The following is a 17,216-nucleotide window of genomic DNA, read 5'->3' on the forward strand; positions in this document are numbered from 1 at the left end:
TACGGCCGTAACTCAGAGAGAACCTTAATTGAACAACAAAACCAAAAAAAGGGCCCATTCATTCAGATCGATTACAAAACACAAGACGCTAAATTAAAAACAAACAAAAACGTTATAAAAAAAACCAAACCTTTTCGATGTTCTCATCGTTCAGCTCTAACCCTCCTGTCTCGGATTCAAGAAACTGCTCAACGGACATGATCTCTGGAATCTTGTCTCGGAGACGACTCTCGATCCCCATCTTCAACGTCATTGATGAGCTAGGACACGAGCCACAAGCTCCTTGTAGCTTTAAAACCACCACAAGCCCGTCGATCTCGTGCAGCGCCACGTTTCCTCCGTCGGCCATTAGTGCAGGCCTTACTTCGTCTAGCACTCTCTCCACATTCTCTTCCGTTAACGGCATGACGCAGCTCACGTGACCAAACACTAAACCAAATCACTACTACAGTTCTAAGAGACTGTTCTGGTTTTTGCAAATCAAAAATACGATTTTCAAGCATTCGTTACCTGTTCGTTTTCTCAAAGGTCGAGCGTGGTGAACGCAAGAAAAATGTATTCTTTGGAATTGACCCCTGAGGAATGTACTGCATTTGGAAGAGACCCCATAACTATCTGAAATTGAGTTCTAAACACAAACGAAGGAGAAGACAAAGGAATCAGAAAAAAAGTCCTTTTTTTTTGTGAAGCTCGACGAACTGAACACAATTTACCTTAGAGTTGAGAAGCGACGAGCGAAAATTAGGGTTCTTCTCAGCTGACGAGACAGAGAGGTTCATCATTGCGATGCGGGTTTGACCCGAAACCGAACCCATTTGATGAATCCTCCTCACTCTTCTGCTTTACGATCGACTAAATTTCCAGAATTTATGAAAACCCTTATCGGAGATTGGGATGAATCAGGTTGGATTGAGCTCTTCTTTACACCTGGGGAGAGAACAGAGTAACCACGAGTAGGGAAAAAAGAGAGAACTTTTCATTAGTGGATGATGATGGATGATGATACGTCTTGGAGATGATTTCATTTTGTGGCTAAGATTTTTTACAAACTCAAATAATAAAAATATAAAATAACAAATTCAATTATTGTTATAATTTATAATTAAGTATACTAATTTTGTTATAATCAGAGAATTATTGAACCCAATAAAAAAGCACCTTTTCACTTTATTATGTAACAGATTTACGAACACTACAATTACAAAACAATAAAACTGGTCAAGAGTCCAGTTTGATCCCACCCAACTAACTTCAAATGTTCGCCATGTGATGTTTCTTGGGAACGTCAAGTATACTTTAATAAGACAGTTTTGAAGTGTTTTTGTTTTTTTTTTTGTTTTTTCAAGGATGATGAATGCAAGACTTTTTAGGGTCATGCTTTCCACTGGCGCAACTCGAAGGGATCACATACATTTGTAGTATTCCTTTCCACTCTTGGCCTGGGTTCACCGTGATTGGTTTCTCGACAGCCGCGCTTTCCACCGTTACAAAACGCTTAAAGTCGTCAACTCCCAAATCGGACACTTTCTTGTCCCATGGATTCCACACAACTGCACATTATATAATTAGTAGGAATCATCCATCATTAGTACTAAAAAAAACCCAAACTGTTTATAATGTGTCTGTGTAATGTTGACAAAACTATGTGTTTAATTACTTGAATCGACTTGTCCCTCCTTGTGTACAACAATAGTCTTCTTTTTCTTATGGTCCACGATTCTTATGTTGTCTGGAGTGCTTAGGTACAACCTGTCAAGCTTTTTTTTTATTGAAGGTGTGTTGTTTAGTGATGAAACATTACAAACAAGAAGGGTTGAAATTTGAATTGGCAAAAGGGAAAAAGAGGGCTTACTTGAGCATTAAAAGTTATAACCTTCTCATGATCAGTAAAACGTGTTCTGTTCTTTTGTTGGTCAAGATAATCCAACTTGTGCAATCCTTCTACCTGGATTTCGCTGAACACATAAAACAACTAGCTTGATTCAACCATTCAAAGATGAGATCTTATGTCTCGTTTCAATATGGGAGATTATGTCTCCTTGGATTACCTGATATTGGAAACAGCGAAATAGGGGTGAAGAGCAAATGTGAAGTTAAACGGCTTAGTGTCAGAATTCTTAACACGAGATGTCAACGTCAAATCTCCATCATGTCCCAATTCTACTCTCAGTCTATATTCAAACCTGTAATTGGATACAGAGAAAATCAACACATTGGTCCATACTCTATGTAAAAAAAATCCTAATCAAAATGTTGAAAGAGAAAAAGAGAATTCAAGAATCTTACTTGTGAGGCCAGATCTTCAAATCATCGTCGGATGATCTTAGGATCAGGTCAACGAAAGCATGAGAAGAAGTCTTTGATGGCAAAGGAGGTGGATTAGCCTCAACTTCCCAGAACCTCTGTCTTGCAAATCCATGTGAGGGAAGTGGACCGGTGTTACTATACTGCGCTTACACAAAAAATCATTCCATTAACAAAAACAGATCATACTATTCAATAATTAATTACAACAAAGAAGATTTATCAAAAAAAAAAACACATACTTGCGGAAATAATATTGGAATTCCTCCACGAATAGGTGTTGGAGGATTGAAGATAGCCTGCACAATACGTTAACACATGATTTTTAGATCTCTTCTCCTTTCGATAACAAATTATTAACTATTGTAGATTTGTAGTTACAGAGCCAATCATAGAACGATCATTTATAACATGGTCTGAATAGGAGATAGAGTGAATCTGAAGTTACCTTACTACTCATAACAAGTAATTCTTCTCCCTTCTCATTCTTCCAAGAAGTTACTTGTCCTCCATACAAGTAAACCTGAACAAGCAAACAAAATGAATCAGAATCTGCATCAAGAAAAATGGACCTTGGAATCTAAGGCAGCCACAAACTAATTTGCTAGTTAGGCTCTATTCAAAAGATGTTTTCTGTACATGACAACAAGTCAACAACAAAAGATCTAAACCAAACAGAAGAAGTACCTCAAAAGATCGACCGCGATGGTCGCGGACAATGATCTTGTCGAGACCATTGATTCCTTTAGTCCGCTCAATGGGACGATGCTCGGTGGCCATGGCTACCACAGCAACCAGCAGAGCCCAGAAGAAGATCACAGATCCTACATTTCCCTTATTCCCCATGGTGAATCGTCGTCCTAAGCCTCCTTGCTTGTTTAAATTATTGATAATTCTCTCTCTCTCTTTGTATTTACATATATAAGTAATTAATACCAAGGAAAGTTATCAAAAAAAAAAAAGAAGAAAGAAAGTCAAAGAGTTAGCCTAAAAAACAGGAAATGGATTTCCCGTACAAATCCAGTAATCAAATATAGAAAAGACTTAATTATCTTCACCAAGAAAAGAAAAGTCTTAATTTGTCGGGTTGACTCTGGTATACGACCCCAACTATAGCACTTTTTCAATAAACATCAGACTTTTTACCTCTTTTCTGAATACCATAAACTATATTTTTCTCCATTAAACATCACAAACTATATATTCTCTTCTAATTACAACATAACGACTCTAAATTATGATTAGACTTAGTAAACCGATAATCACGTTTTAAAAACCACGTTTACATTAAGTGAACCAAAAAAACAGAACCCACGATAAGTTTTCTTCTTCTCCATATCAAAGTTCCAAAATCTTAGGGTTCTCTCTTCCTCTCAATTTATCACAACAACTACTCACTTCTCTTTCTCTCGATTTTCCTGGTACGGTCTCTCTCTCCTTTCATAGTTTCTCTCTCTCTCTCTCTCTCTCGTTAGTCTAGATGTTTTTTGTCAAAAGCTTAGAGCTGTTACTTTTTCAGTTATCCGATGAACGAAGAAGACATGGATGCGATGCAACACGACACGGAAATGGAAAATATTGATAACAATCTTAGTGAGGAAAACGAAGATGACTGCAAATTAGAAAAAAACAAAAGAGAGGGTAAGAAAAAGAAAAACGACGATGAAGCTGAAGATGATGAAGATGGAGTAGATCGGTTTGAGTTTGAAGTAGAAGATTCAGTAGAAAATTTTGTTGATGAATTGTCTGTTGGTCGAAATGAAATTCCAGATAGTTCCGATGAAGAGGAAGATCCGATTGTTTTACGAGATAGAAGAATCCGAAGGAACAAAGTTGATAAATTAGATATTGGTCAATTGTTCTTCAATGGTGTTGAGTTCAAAGAGGCTGTAATTGAGTATGCTTTAAACTCAGGGAATAATGTGGTTCAAGGAAGATGGGAGAAGACAAGGCTTGAATTCAAGTGTGGCGTTGTTGGCCAGTGTAAGTGGAGGGTGTATTGCTCTTTTGATGAGCCCAGAAAAATGTGGGTGGTGAAAACGACATATCGAAAGACAGTTGTACTCCGAATGGGAGATGCAGGCTACTTAGAAATCCGGTTATTGCAAGGCTTTTCATGGACAAGCTAAGAGTAAATCCTAAATTCATGCCTCTAGAAATTCAAAATCACATTAAAGATCAATGGAAGTTGGTGAGTTCTAGGGGTCAATGTCAGAGCGCAAGGCTGCTAGCTTTAAAGTTGATTGAGAAGGAGTATGAAGAACAGTTTGCTCACATTCATGGCTATGCCAAAGAGATTATGTCTACAAATCCTGGATCAACTGCCATTGTTGAAACTATACCTAACTCTATCAATGAAGATGTTTTCAACCGCTTTTATGTTTGTTTTGAAAGAACACGCATACTTTGGAGAGGTTCTTGTCGACCAATTATCGGGCTTGATGGTACATTCTTGAAGACTGCAGTGAAAGGAGTGTTGTTGGCTGCAATTGGTCATGACGCAAACAATCAGATTTATTCACTTGCTTGGGCTGTGGTACAATCTGAAACTGGGGATAACTGGTTATGGTTCCTCCAGCAACTCAAGGCTGATTTAAAACTCAAAGATGGTGAAGGATTTGTTTTGATCTCTGATAAATCAAGGGTACATATCAAAATTTTTGACTTCTCTCTCTGTTTTGTCCTTTCTTTCTAACGTAACAACCTATGTGTTGTATTTTTTATTTCTTTTTACTTTCAGGGACTCATCAGTTCAGTGCAAACGGAATTGCCTAAAGCTGAACATAGATTTTGTGTGAAACACATCATTGAGAACTTGAAGAATAAGCATCCACAAAAAGATATGATCAAACCATTAATATGGCAACTAGCTTGGAGCTACAACAAGACTGAGTTTAAAGAGAATCTCAACAAAGTGAAAGAGTATAATGTTGACGTCTACGATTCAATGATGAAAAAGAAACCCGAGACGTGGTCAAGAGCTTTCTTTAAACTTGGAAGCAACTGTGAGGATGTTGATAACAACGCCACAGAATCATTCAACCCATCAATTACAAAAGCAAGGGCTAAGGCATTGATTCCAATGTTGGAGAAAATTAGGAGGTAAGCTATGCATCGAATGGTGAAGAGGCATAATAAACCCAAGAATCACGAAGGAAGATTTACAGAGTATGTTGCCAAGATTCTCGCAGAGCAGAAGAAAGATGCAAACAAGTGTGATACAACTCCCGCAACTCATGGAGTATACGAGGTTATGCTTTATGGGAATAAGAATTTGGTGAACACGAAAAGAAGAACATGTACATGTGGTAAATGGAAAATCAGTGGGATTCCATGTGAGCATGCTTATGGAGCAATGATTGATTATGATATGAATGTTAAAGATTATGTATCAGGATTATTCAGCACTGATTTGTGGTGAGACAATTACGAGCAGTCCATACATCCAATGAGAGGGCCAAGATTCTGGATGACATCTATGTATCGCTTGGTAACAGCACCACCTGAGCCTATACTACCGGGGAAGAAAAAAACAAATAGACAGAAGACATATCAAAGGATTAAAGGAAAACACGAGTCACCGAAGAAGAAAACAATAAAAGAAACACTTGGAAGGAAGGGACGCATTATACGTTGTTCGTCTTGTGGTGAAACTGGTCATAATGCAACTGGGTGTAAAAAATATCCAAAGGAAAAGACAAAGAGACAAAGAACTACTGAGGTATGATCCTTTTCTTTTTCTTTTGTTATTTTTCTGGTTCGTTTGATAATTGTTTGTATTTATTTTTTAGGTCGGGTCATCATCATCTCAAGTACCTGATACAATCTCTCTCACGCAACCATCGCAAACAAGCACCGACATGGTGGTTTATGAGTAAAATTTTTAACGTAGCTATGAACGTTTCCTTTAGCTTAGTTTTGCAAACATGAATGATACCTTTTGGAGTTTTTGTTATTTTGGTGATAGTTTTTGCTTTTTTGAAACCATCGTTTTATACATCTTAACATTAGATTACTTTATTATTGAAAAAACAACTTCAGAAATCTTGTTAGCGTTCAAGAAATTTTAATGGAAATATAAACCCTAAGATTTTGGGACTTTGATATGAAGAAGAAGGAGACTGATCGTGGGCTCTGTTTTTTTGGTTCACTTAAAGTAAACATGGTTTTCAAAACGTGATTATCGGTTTACTAAGTCTAATCACAATTTAGAGTCGCTATGTTGTAATTAGAAGAGAATGTATTGTTTGTGATGTTTAATGGAGAAAAATATAGTTAATGGTGTTCAGAAAAGAGGCAAAAAGTCTATGATGTTTATCGAAAAAGTAGTATAGTTGAGGTAGTATACCAGAGTCAACCCTAATTTGTCTACTCTTGCTCAAAAGTTAGCCATAACGCCTCATCTCTTGACCTTATTATTATCGACGCCAATATTTACTCTCCTGTTTAAGAGTCTCATTCAATTATACATCACATTTTCTTTCTTTTCTTTGACAATTAGTAATTACATTTTCAAACTTAGAAGAGATTATTGGTTCTATGATCTTAATAGATTTGGAAATCTAAACAAATCTATCTATACATACATTTTTGGAGACATTTATGAAATAAATCCTCAAGTTCAACTCTATTTGCAATCATGCCATTGACATTATCTATATATATACATTTTTGGAGACATTTATGAAATAAATCCTCAAGTTCAACTCTATTTATAATCATGCCATTGACATTAAATTTTACATTTATTTTTTTACTTTAAATAATATCAAACTTAGAATATAATTGAAGAAGATTTTTTCCTATTCAAATTTCCAAAAGTATCGGACCAGCACCCATTAGCATTAAATATTTTATATTTAATTAATCTATTTTTTTTAAAAACTGTACTAAATATTAAACACAATTGATTAACCGTAGACAATAATAACAGCCTAGATTTTTGATTAAACTTCTTGATATAAAAAAACTTTACAAAAAAAACACTCCACCATTTTAATCGACTTGCACAACTATAAATACAAAAGTGTTAAATGATATAGAGATAAAACAACAAAAATTACAAAATCAAATTATAGTATACTCATATAATTATAAAAATAGAATATATTATGTAATACTATTATCTCTACATTGTAAATGAAAAAGAAAAATCACAAAAGAAGTATATTTGTTAACTAAATTAAATTTAATGAACATTAAGGATATCCTAACTATATAATACACCACTAGATGTTGATGATGGAAGTTATACACTGCTTAATATATTGATGTAAAACTACAGTAGATTTAAAAAATACAAAAGATATTATTTACATATATAGTTAATATAATAAATAAATTCTGTATTGCCTTTCTAAACAAAAAATATAGCATCGCGGTGTACCGCGGGTGAATATCTAGTATCATGTGTTATTCAATCATTAATTTTAAAATATTTATCAAAATTATGTGTTATTGGTTCTATGATTTACAAATACTTGTTAAAATCCTATGTTATTTATTTAATTATTTGTTTTTGGATTTCAAAATCTACATTATGTTTTGAATGGATTTGAAATTGTAAAATAAAAGGATTCAAATCCAAGGATAAAACTTGTTATTTTAAAGTCCATTTGTTTTGATTTTCATAATTTACAATTCTATATGGATTTAGAAATCACTTCAGCCTCTTAAATAAAAACATATTTTGTAAACAACAATGATAAATTTTACTTATTAAATTTAAAAGTAGATAAATAAAATTTATGGTAACATATCAATTAATGTGACCCACTGTAGGATAAAATGTATTAATAATAGATAGTAGGGTCATTAACTAAGGGGATGTATACAATTTAATACTCCTAGTGATTTGAGTTTTTTTTTTTGAGATTTTCAATGATTTTGATGATTTTAGAGAAGTTGATACGATTTATTGTAAAAGTATTTCAAATCCCATCTAAAACCATGAGATACAGAAATCACTTAAAATGTCAAGTTGAATACACCCTCTAAATATATTTGATATACACGAATACATTTGTATAATTGATTTTCCATTGGTTCATCTTAAAAAAACATTTTTAGTTATGACCCGTGACTTATGATAATCGAGAGATACATTTCATATTTAAGAAAAAACCAAGTTGGGTGTTGTGATAATTGTTATTTTCAACAAAAGAATAAAGAGTTGAAACTTCATTTTATGCAAGTGGTGCATATACTGCATAGTTTATGAAAAAGGAAGTTGCATACTGCATAGCTTTTGATGAGCCTATTTTTCTCTTTGCTTTCTCTCTTGTCTCACTTACATACTAAAGTATATGCTAAGTTGCTAACGTTACTAGTCACGTTACTAGTCTTTCATAATATGAAACCTAGCAATAGTATCTCAGTGACAGACTGACAGTATTCATACAAAAAGAGTCAAAAACCTAGAATTATAAAGTTGTACAAACTTTTGAAAGAAGACGAAAATATTTGAAAAAACAAAATTAAAAATAAACAAATTCATTTCTCATCCAAAGTGGCCCATTTATATCATATCAGGCCTCTTATTAAGTCCGGTTTCTTTACGAAGAGAACAACTCCAAACTATGATTCTTAAGTTTCTCTGTTGAGCTTGGTTCATCATCATCATCGTATATAACAACAAAACCAAACTCGATCGTCACTCTTTTTCACGAAATCGCTCACAAATCTAAGAAGATGGGAGTATTCACGTTCGTGTGCACTGTGCAGAAACGGCAGCGGATCATGGACCGCGAAGCAACACGAGGGAGACCTTGAGGCTTTCGCTTCATCTACCTACGAGCTCCAGCGCAAGCTCGTCCAAGCTGCTCTCTCCGCCGATTCATCCGGTGGCGTTCAGTCTTCGTTTTCTCTTGTCTCCCCTACCTCCGCCGTATGCCAGGTATATATATATATATATATATAAGTGTCTCTTGCTCTTTCAAGCTTACATTTTGAGATTGGAATCACTGTGAGGGAATTGGTACTCTCTAGTCTCTACTGAGCTGGTTTCTTGTAAAGCGTAATCCTTTAGCTCATTATAGTACACTTGTTATTGCATCAAATGTGACTTTGCGTCATTTTATAACTAAGTCCTTCACGCTAAGTCCTAAAAGGTTACAGCTTTGAAATAATAGCTAATCAATCAATATGCAATTTGGCAACCCTACTCTGTTTTAGTAGTTGACTTTAGTTTACATGACTTTAGTCAAGATGATGAGTGAATGCCTTGTTGTTTTCTGCATTGTAATTTCTTGTTATTGTTGTTACTTAGAATCAATTTCTTGTGACGTAGGTGGTGTTGGTGGTGGATTCTCTGCTGGAGGAGCTGCATCGAGTGGAGGTGGAGGTGGTGCGGGTGACTCTGCAGCTGCCCCTAAGGAAGATGAAAAGAAGAAAGAAGAATCAGAAGAGGAAGGAGACTTTGGATTCCATCTCTTTGGTTAAGATGGAAATAGTAACTTGGGAGGTTTTAGTTTGAGCTTCCAATTTTTTTGTGGTGTGTTTATTCTATTGTCATGTGTGATATTATGCTACATTGCTTTAAATTCTTATGTAATGACAAGTTTCTCTTTCGATCATATCATACTTTGGCTTCCTCTTAAGAGTCTTAGTAGAAGAATGAAAAATGTTATTTCCTCAAAACAGAGTGCTGAAAAACAGATAAATTCTGGAGCAAATGAGACAATTGCTGAAGAGGGAGGCCTTATTGACGATAAGCATGTAATATTTGGCTTCGGTAGTAATACTGTCTAAAGAAAGTTTCGAATTGTCTTGGTGAAAAATCCACAAGCCGGTTACAACAAATCTGAAGTAAACTACTGATACATTTATGAATATTTACGAACATGCCACACAATCATCACAACGGCTATGCTATCATAAATATTCCAAGTAAACATCCTTCACAATCATCTAAAATCTTCCCCAATGAATATCCAACTTTCATGGAAAGCAAATTGTATTGAGTAAATCTGAGTCAGCCACTACCTTCAACTCAGAAGAGCCACTCATCATCTCGATTCTTGATTTTCTGCATAAACAACAACCAAAGTTTTGTCATTCTTGATCCCATATACCAATCATTTAAAGTCTACTAATCAGTCTTGTGCTACACCGCTTATTTCTAGCATAGAAAGTCTAATAGTTTACTTCGCCCTGTTTCAGCCTATACAACATCAAGAGGAGGAAAGCCTTTTTGTTCCAAAGAATTTAGATTGTACACCTGCCTATTCGAACTTGACTAGAGTTGAGGAATTTTAGTACCTTCACTAAAAGACTGCTCCAACCTAGTAACAATATGTTTCCCATATGTGTATTTCTTCAATGCAGATGCATGCATTCTGACTCGGCTGAACAATGTTGCACGCTGATCAGCTGTACATGTCTCGAATATCTTCTGCACCACATAGTTTCCATACTGATCCTTCATCATCATCTGTTAAAAGTGGCTTACAGTTAATATCCAATCAGTTAAAAGAAGAAAATGTATCAGGTTTGGTCCACAAGCTCTCACCAATAAACTATGATAGCTCTCGTCAGCCCCTGCAATCTCTTTGATGATGAGGTCACGCTCAATTCGACCACCATACTCCAGACACTTCTCTATAACATTTGATGCAAATTTATGTAGGCTAAGCTGCATGATGTGCCCTGATAGTTTTCTCACGATTCTCTCTCTTTCTTCAGACGTTCCTTTCTCCAAGACATGCTGCAAAATAGCAATGTTGGTTTGAAGTGGGATTTTGGTCTAATTTGACTTCAGTTAATGTTATGTAAGTTTAGATGGTACACATACCTGTGTGACATAATTACCGTATTGGTCCTTAGAAAGGACGCATACTGATTCCAATATCTCCTCGGTAATGAAGCGACACTGATGCTCATGTGAGCAACGCTCCAGAAGCCTCTATACAGAAGGAAAAAGAAAATGTGAGGACGCATGGTTCATGAGTAACAACGAGAGAAACCAAGAACAGGAGAAGGAAAGACCGTTTAATTAAGTGCTACGTACCTGTATAACACGGCAACCATAGGGATGCATAGAGAGAGAGGAAACTTGACCACGGAATGCATATAGCATGAACCCAACTCTGTCTGCCGGGATGTTCTCAATGCATTTCTGGATCACATGGTTTCCATTTTGGTCTCGAACACATCTCATGACCTGCCCATCAAGTTCACGTGCTAAACGAACTCTCTGATCAGGTTCTATGACATCAAGAGCCTAACACCACAACAAAGTTTCACTCACGAGTCAATTGTTCCAATTCCAAACAATAGGTAGCAACTTTTATACCTTTTGTATTACGCGACAACCATACATCTGCAGACTAAGTGGTACTATTTGCCCCATGAGTTGATCCGCAAGCTCCTTTCTCTGTGCTGTGTTTCCGTATTCAAAAAACTGAAACAGATATCGCAAATAATCAATAAAAGTGGTAAGAGTCTAACAATAAACTGTAAGACATGGGATCAAATAGGAACAAACCTTCTGAATGACATAATTACCAAACACATCTGTCATTAGTTTGCAAGCATGAGGAAGAACTTCTCTAAAGACAGCTGCTTTTTCTTCTGGATTACAATTTTCAAGCTTTTGCTGAATGAATCGGCTCCCATGTTGATCAGCACTGAAAGGAAACAAGATTATACTCAAGATTGTTATCATCTGATCAGGAAGAAACCCAAGACAAGACACAAGGATCTTAAAAGACAGATAAAAACATGCCTGAACTCAACAATGTGTCCTGTGATGTCAGATAAACCAAACCTCCTGCCTTTCCCAGATTTCAGCTCTTCAAGAAAATTGCACAACCGTGGGCCATTCCCACCTTCCAAGCTCCCCTGTTGCTGCCATCCAGGATATGCCTCGACATAGGGAACAGGACCAGGTGAAGGAGGAGGGGCGAGCTGTGTAGGAAGATACTGCACCATAATCCCCATATTTGGCTGGATTCCATAATAATTTACACCCATTCCCGTTCTACCCATACTAGAGTTACTTGGCCCTCTTATTTGTCCAAGAAACTTCGGATCATCTTTCTGAGACTCAGGATCAATCTTGTGGTTCCTAGGAGCCAGCGGTTCCATCTGCCCGAATGACTGTTGACAATACTGCATATACATAGGATCTGGAAAAGAAGGTTGTCCCGCATACTGCATTTCACCTCCGTGGACAACACTTCCCGCACTTGGCCCAGATTGAATAAAATCTGGACTGACAATAAGTGGAACAGAACCATGGGAAGGGTATCCAGGCATAAACTGAGGGATCATGTTGGTGTATGGTCCATAACCATACTGAGGAGAATAAGCGGCAGGACACTGCATGTTATACACATGAGCTGGTGAAGTCATATACGCCGCTTGGGTAGCAGTGTAAAGAAGAGGTGGCGTAAAACCTGAAGACTGAAGCACAGGCTGACCATCACCCGAGAACTTGTAAGGTTGTCCATAATGGAACTGTCCAGTCCCGGTAACTGCATCGTTTACACCATGAGAACCCATTTTGCCGCCACCTTGAATCCAAGTTGCATTATTTGGTTGTTGGTGCAGCTGCCTTTCTGGCCTTGTATACCTTGGTTCTCGCGGGTATTTAGCCGTTCCGGATCCAGATATGTTAGTATTCTTCATTTTAGAGATGATAGCAGATTCATCAGGACTCTTCTCAGTGCCAGTGGAACCATTCGTCGTTGAAGCAGCATTATCTTTAACCATAACATCATCTGATATCTCCGAGAAGTTACCACCCTCATCTGCTGTATTCATTTCACCATTTGAAGAGTTAGACCGACTATGTTGAGGGGTCGCCTTAGAAGAACTATCATCCTGCAATGAAAAGAGATTCAATTAAAAGTCATTATAAAGCTAAAGAATGACATTTCACTACTCACAAACAAGTTACTAATGAGTACTAAAGGTAAGGAAGCGAAGCCGAACCTGCCTGAAATCGTCCAAACCTTGAGAACCAGGGGAAAGACGAATGTCCAACCCATTAGTCTTATCTGAAACACTATTAACAGAGAACTGTTGGGAGCTTTCATCCTCAGACACTTCTTTATGAGTAGAAAGTGTACCTTGGGACAAATGATTGGGAGAATTAACTTTATTCAATCCCTTGTTACTTCTAAATCTACCTACACGATTGTCTGTGAAGTTATTATACTCAGTAAGGTAATAAATCGGTGGAGACGGTATGCGGTTAAGGCTGTGTTTAGAAGAATGAGTAGTCACGGTGTAACCAGAGCCGGCCTGTCTTGACAATAGATTATCCACAGCTAGAAAAGATCCCTCCATGCTCGGTGGAGCACTTCCACTTCGATTAGGCACAGAAACCTGCCGAGAATTAGACCATCTTTCATTGCTTCCGGACATCCTAATAGGATTCTCAGTTGCCATTTCTCCAAAGGGTATTGCTCTTCTACACCAAAGAAGGGACCTTTATAACGCAAGTGCCTGAAGAAAGGGAAAAAAAAATCCCTTTTACACAAATTTATCACCAATGAAATCAAAATCACCAGAAAAATAATGAAATTTAAACAAGAAAATAAGCAAATAACACACATAGGTTCTCAAGTTTAGAACTTTTTAAAGTAAAGAACAGAGAACAAACAAGAGCACAACCTTTAAAAGTCTAAGACAATAGGCTTAGAAGCAGATATACATGACCATGTAAATGGTCCACGCATTAGGTAAAGATTAAAAACAATAAAAAGAGCAAAACCCAAAAGAGAGGCAGAGAGAGAGAGAGAGGAAACAGAGTGTAAGTAGAACTGAATCCCAAATAAAAAGAAAAAACCTAGAGCTAAAGAGAGCAGAAGTGGTGTACGGGGGGGAGTGAGGTGAGTTGATTGACTGAGAACTTACCAGAAGACGATTATTGAGGAGGAAGCAAAAAAGATTCACTGTTAAGAAACCCTAGATTCTGGTGCTCAGAGAGAGAGAGAGAGAGAGACAAGGAGGGAGGAAGGAGGAGAGAGAGAAATGAATGATATGATACTCCTAAAGTGACCATCTTTGGCTAAGTCAGTGCTGATTTTTAAATGTTTGGATTTTATTCCGGTAATGGCAAAAATAAAAATCCATATATTTCCACCATTACGCATCCTTTCTTTTTCCGCGAAGTTTATGGAGTTTGACTTTCTTTCCAACCATTATCTCTCTTAACCAATCCTATTTTTTTTCTTTTTTCTTTTTTTTTTAAATAGCAAAAAAAAAGGAGTAGTAATATTAACAAAATCATGTTTAAAAGACTTAGGGGGTGTATTGAAACAATGATTTTGGAGAATTTGATGAGATTCAGAAAATTTGGAATTTTGATAGATTTTAGGAAAGTTGATATGATTTATGGTAAAATTCTTTCAAATCCCACCAAAAACCATGAGATTTGGATTTCTATATTTTTAACTAAACAAATCCTCTCAAATCCTCCGGAATCCCTAAAACTTATTAAAATCCAAATCCACAAACTGTTTTGAATAACAGTGAATTTTAAAGCAGATTTTTAAATCATCAGTTCAATAACAGTGGATTTCAGGAGACTTTTTAAAATCCATGATTGAATAACATATGATTTGTAACTTTTACACAAATCACTTAAAATGTCAAGTTGAATATATCCTTCTTAATAATTTTAAAAAGACTTTTTTTAGTGATTAAGAAGTCTTGTAGCTTACTTTAAATTAATAGTTGTAAACAAAATATCATGGTTATTTTAACAAAAAAATAGTATTGTAAATTTGAATTATGATAATTAGTTACTATCTATTTTGCATGTAAACTCTTTTTAAGGTATGTTTCCCGTTTCTAAAACGTTTCAGAAACGGAAAATTCACAGAAACAAGTCATGGAAACATGATTCCAATAAATCTTCGTTTAGAAATAAGATGGAAATTCCGTTTTCGTTTTGAAAATACGACGAAAACTTTTTTTTAGCTTAGAAACTTAATAAATAAAATAAATTGAAAATAGATATTCATAATATAATAAATATATAATCTTATTAATGTTTTAAATCAACTATCTAATATTTATGTTTTAAATTTGTGTTGTTTCAAATATTTCTTTTGATATATAGGTTTTATGTTTAGTGTTTTATTATGTATATACATATAATACATACGTTTCCAAAACGTTTTTATTTCTTAATCTTAGAAAAAATCGTTTCCCGTTTCTGAAACGTTTCTCTTCCAGATATCTGTTTTTGTTTCCATGCAACCTAAGTTACTATTATGCTTAATAAATTCATTGTAGTGTCTTGATATTTTTTTCTAATATGTGAGGAAATGTCGAAACAACAACATATTTGAAAACTATGAGCATATGTACAAGAAGAAACAAGTTTTCTGTAATACGAATAAATCAGTCTCCCTTCTCTCTCCTCCGACTATCGAGACCCTTTGCGTAACCTCCATCTCCGACGCCGGTAAAGCTTTTGCTTGCCGGCGTCGAGACTCTTGTCCCTCGTTCGTCTCTTGATTCCTGAAGATCTTGCTTTTAATGTCTTTTTGGCCACTACTCAATCATCTCAACCTTTCTCCGCAAGACCTAGTTTAAACGGCGGCTTAAACTCCACTGTGAAAGCTGAGAGGCTTGTCACGACAAACCTCCACTCATACCAAACGCTACCGCCTGTTCCTCCAGCGTATCTAAACCTAGAGAACACCCCTTTGCCCAGCGGGGCTTCAACTCTCAACTCTGAGGAGGGTCCTTCTGATTCTCCCAGATCTAAAGAAGCTGGTTCCCCCTCGCCTTCTTTTGAAGACCGTCCTCTCCGGATCTCGTCGCCGGCGTTGTTTTCCATTATTCTTCTGGGATCCCAACCTGATCTTTCAAGATCCAGCCTTGAGCCCTCAAGAAGCCTACCGTCGAAGCGGTTACGATCGGTGCTTGCTCCGATGAAGATGATGAGATTGAGCGGCGGCGGCGCAAACCTAGTTTCCTTTGGTGCTCCTCTCTTGGACCCTTCATCTCGCCAAGTGGGCTTCGGCCCATTTCTCTTCTCATCGAGGCCCTGTGAACAAAGCGCTATTTTTCAAAAGTCCAGGTTTGTACCAAACTCTGCTTTGTTCTCCCGTACGTTACATTTGTGTCGAACTATGTTACCACTTGTCCGAAGACTGCAATTGGGACATATTCAATCAATGTTGCTCTGGGATACAAACTATATTTGAGAACTTTGCCATTAGAATCACATAGGGGTATTACTCATGCTTGCCAAAGTTTGAAGAAGACTGGCATTATGACACCGTCTCTAAGGAACGGATGTTACCGGAGCTACTTTAGCTTACCCTCCTCTCCTCTCCACCGTTTTACCGAGCCCTCACATTTGCTATATTACAACATCTGCCCCATTATCCGAAGCTTTTGGAACAACGGCATTATGATCTCCTCGCTAAGGCTTTGGGATTACCGTACCTTCCTCAATCTTCCCTTTCCATCTCCCTTACTTCCTGAGTCTGTTCAAGCGCAAATCACCAAAGATAGGAAGATCAGTCCCTCAGTTCAAAGCCTGAAGAGTAACGACATTATGACCCCACCTCCTTGGAGTGGTGGTTACTGAAACCTCTTCAATCAACCTCTACCACACCTTAAACCCGATTCCACCATCTGCCTTGGTTATGAGCAGATGTATCCATCGAGCTTCTTGGCCATGGAACCTTTCTCAACGTCCCAATGTCTACAGATAAGACAGATAAGGACAATTCACCATGTTTCGGCTCTGTCCGTGAGTGTGGCTTCGACGTCCCTTGAAATCGTATGCGCACTTAGTGCTTCACCGCCCTTGTCTCCGATATCTCTTGGATTCGATGTCGAACTCTCTATCCCTTGTATCCCTTTTTAATTATGGTTGTAACTTTCTTCAATCTTGCCTTTTGACTAAAACTTTATGCATTGTAAGCTCCTCCTATCCGGTT

At 36.8% G+C, this 17,216-nt stretch overlaps 5 protein-coding genes across 6 annotated transcripts in view; 1 reads left to right on the top strand and 4 right to left on the bottom strand.

Moving 5' to 3' along the window:
* Window positions 1–406, bottom strand: part of LOC104722366 (nifU-like protein 3, chloroplastic) — a 5,443-nt gene extending 5,037 nt beyond the window's left edge. Inside the window, exon 1 of the mRNA XM_019231797.1 lies at window positions 131–406. Within this exon, the coding sequence (XP_019087342.1) occupies window positions 131–406 (276 nt within the window). The remainder of the gene's footprint in view (window positions 1–130) is intronic.
* Window positions 1–1,006, bottom strand: part of LOC104727748 — a gene marked incomplete in the record, with an annotated part of 9,477 nt that extends 8,471 nt beyond the window's left edge. The window contains 3 exon segments of the mRNA XM_019231796.1: window positions 132–429; window positions 511–628; window positions 714–1,006.
* Window positions 1,138–3,255, bottom strand: LOC104722367 (putative glucose-6-phosphate 1-epimerase). The gene is made up of 8 exons (XM_010440519.2): window positions 2,992–3,255; window positions 2,753–2,827; window positions 2,547–2,603; window positions 2,287–2,447; window positions 2,049–2,183; window positions 1,853–1,955; window positions 1,658–1,757; window positions 1,138–1,550 (listed from the first exon to the last, which is right to left on the bottom strand). The coding sequence occupies exons 1-8, from the start codon at window positions 3,148–3,150 to the stop codon at window positions 1,342–1,344; spliced, it is 999 nt and encodes a 332-aa protein (XP_010438821.1). The 5' UTR covers window positions 3,151–3,255; the 3' UTR covers window positions 1,138–1,341.
* On the top strand, window positions 8,945–9,798 carry LOC104722368 (the record flags this gene model as incomplete). Its single annotated transcript, XM_019231798.1, has 2 exons — window positions 8,945–9,199; window positions 9,593–9,798. Coding segments are annotated over 2 exons (441 nt in total), but the record flags the coding sequence as incomplete, so codon positions are not given.
* On the bottom strand, window positions 10,012–14,317 carry LOC104722369 (pumilio homolog 6, chloroplastic). 2 transcript variants are annotated; one of them, XM_010440521.2, is made up of 10 exons: window positions 14,167–14,317; window positions 13,240–13,755; window positions 12,029–13,128; window positions 11,789–11,930; window positions 11,597–11,704; window positions 11,312–11,524; window positions 11,096–11,206; window positions 10,814–11,008; window positions 10,564–10,735; window positions 10,012–10,330 (listed from the first exon to the last, which is right to left on the bottom strand). In XM_010440521.2, the coding sequence occupies exons 2-10, from the start codon at window positions 13,696–13,698 to the stop codon at window positions 10,311–10,313; spliced, it is 2,520 nt and encodes an 839-aa protein (XP_010438823.1). In that variant the 5' UTR covers window positions 13,699–13,755; window positions 14,167–14,317; the 3' UTR covers window positions 10,012–10,310. The 2 variants fall into 2 exon arrangements, with proteins under 2 accessions (XP_010438823.1, XP_010438824.1); XM_010440522.2 differs by having other exon boundaries at window positions 13,240–13,779.

Source organism: Camelina sativa, chromosome 11 (assembly GCF_000633955.1).
Source record: "Camelina sativa cultivar DH55 chromosome 11, Cs, whole genome shotgun sequence".
NCBI lineage: Eukaryota > Viridiplantae > Streptophyta > Magnoliopsida > Brassicales > Brassicaceae > Camelina > Camelina sativa.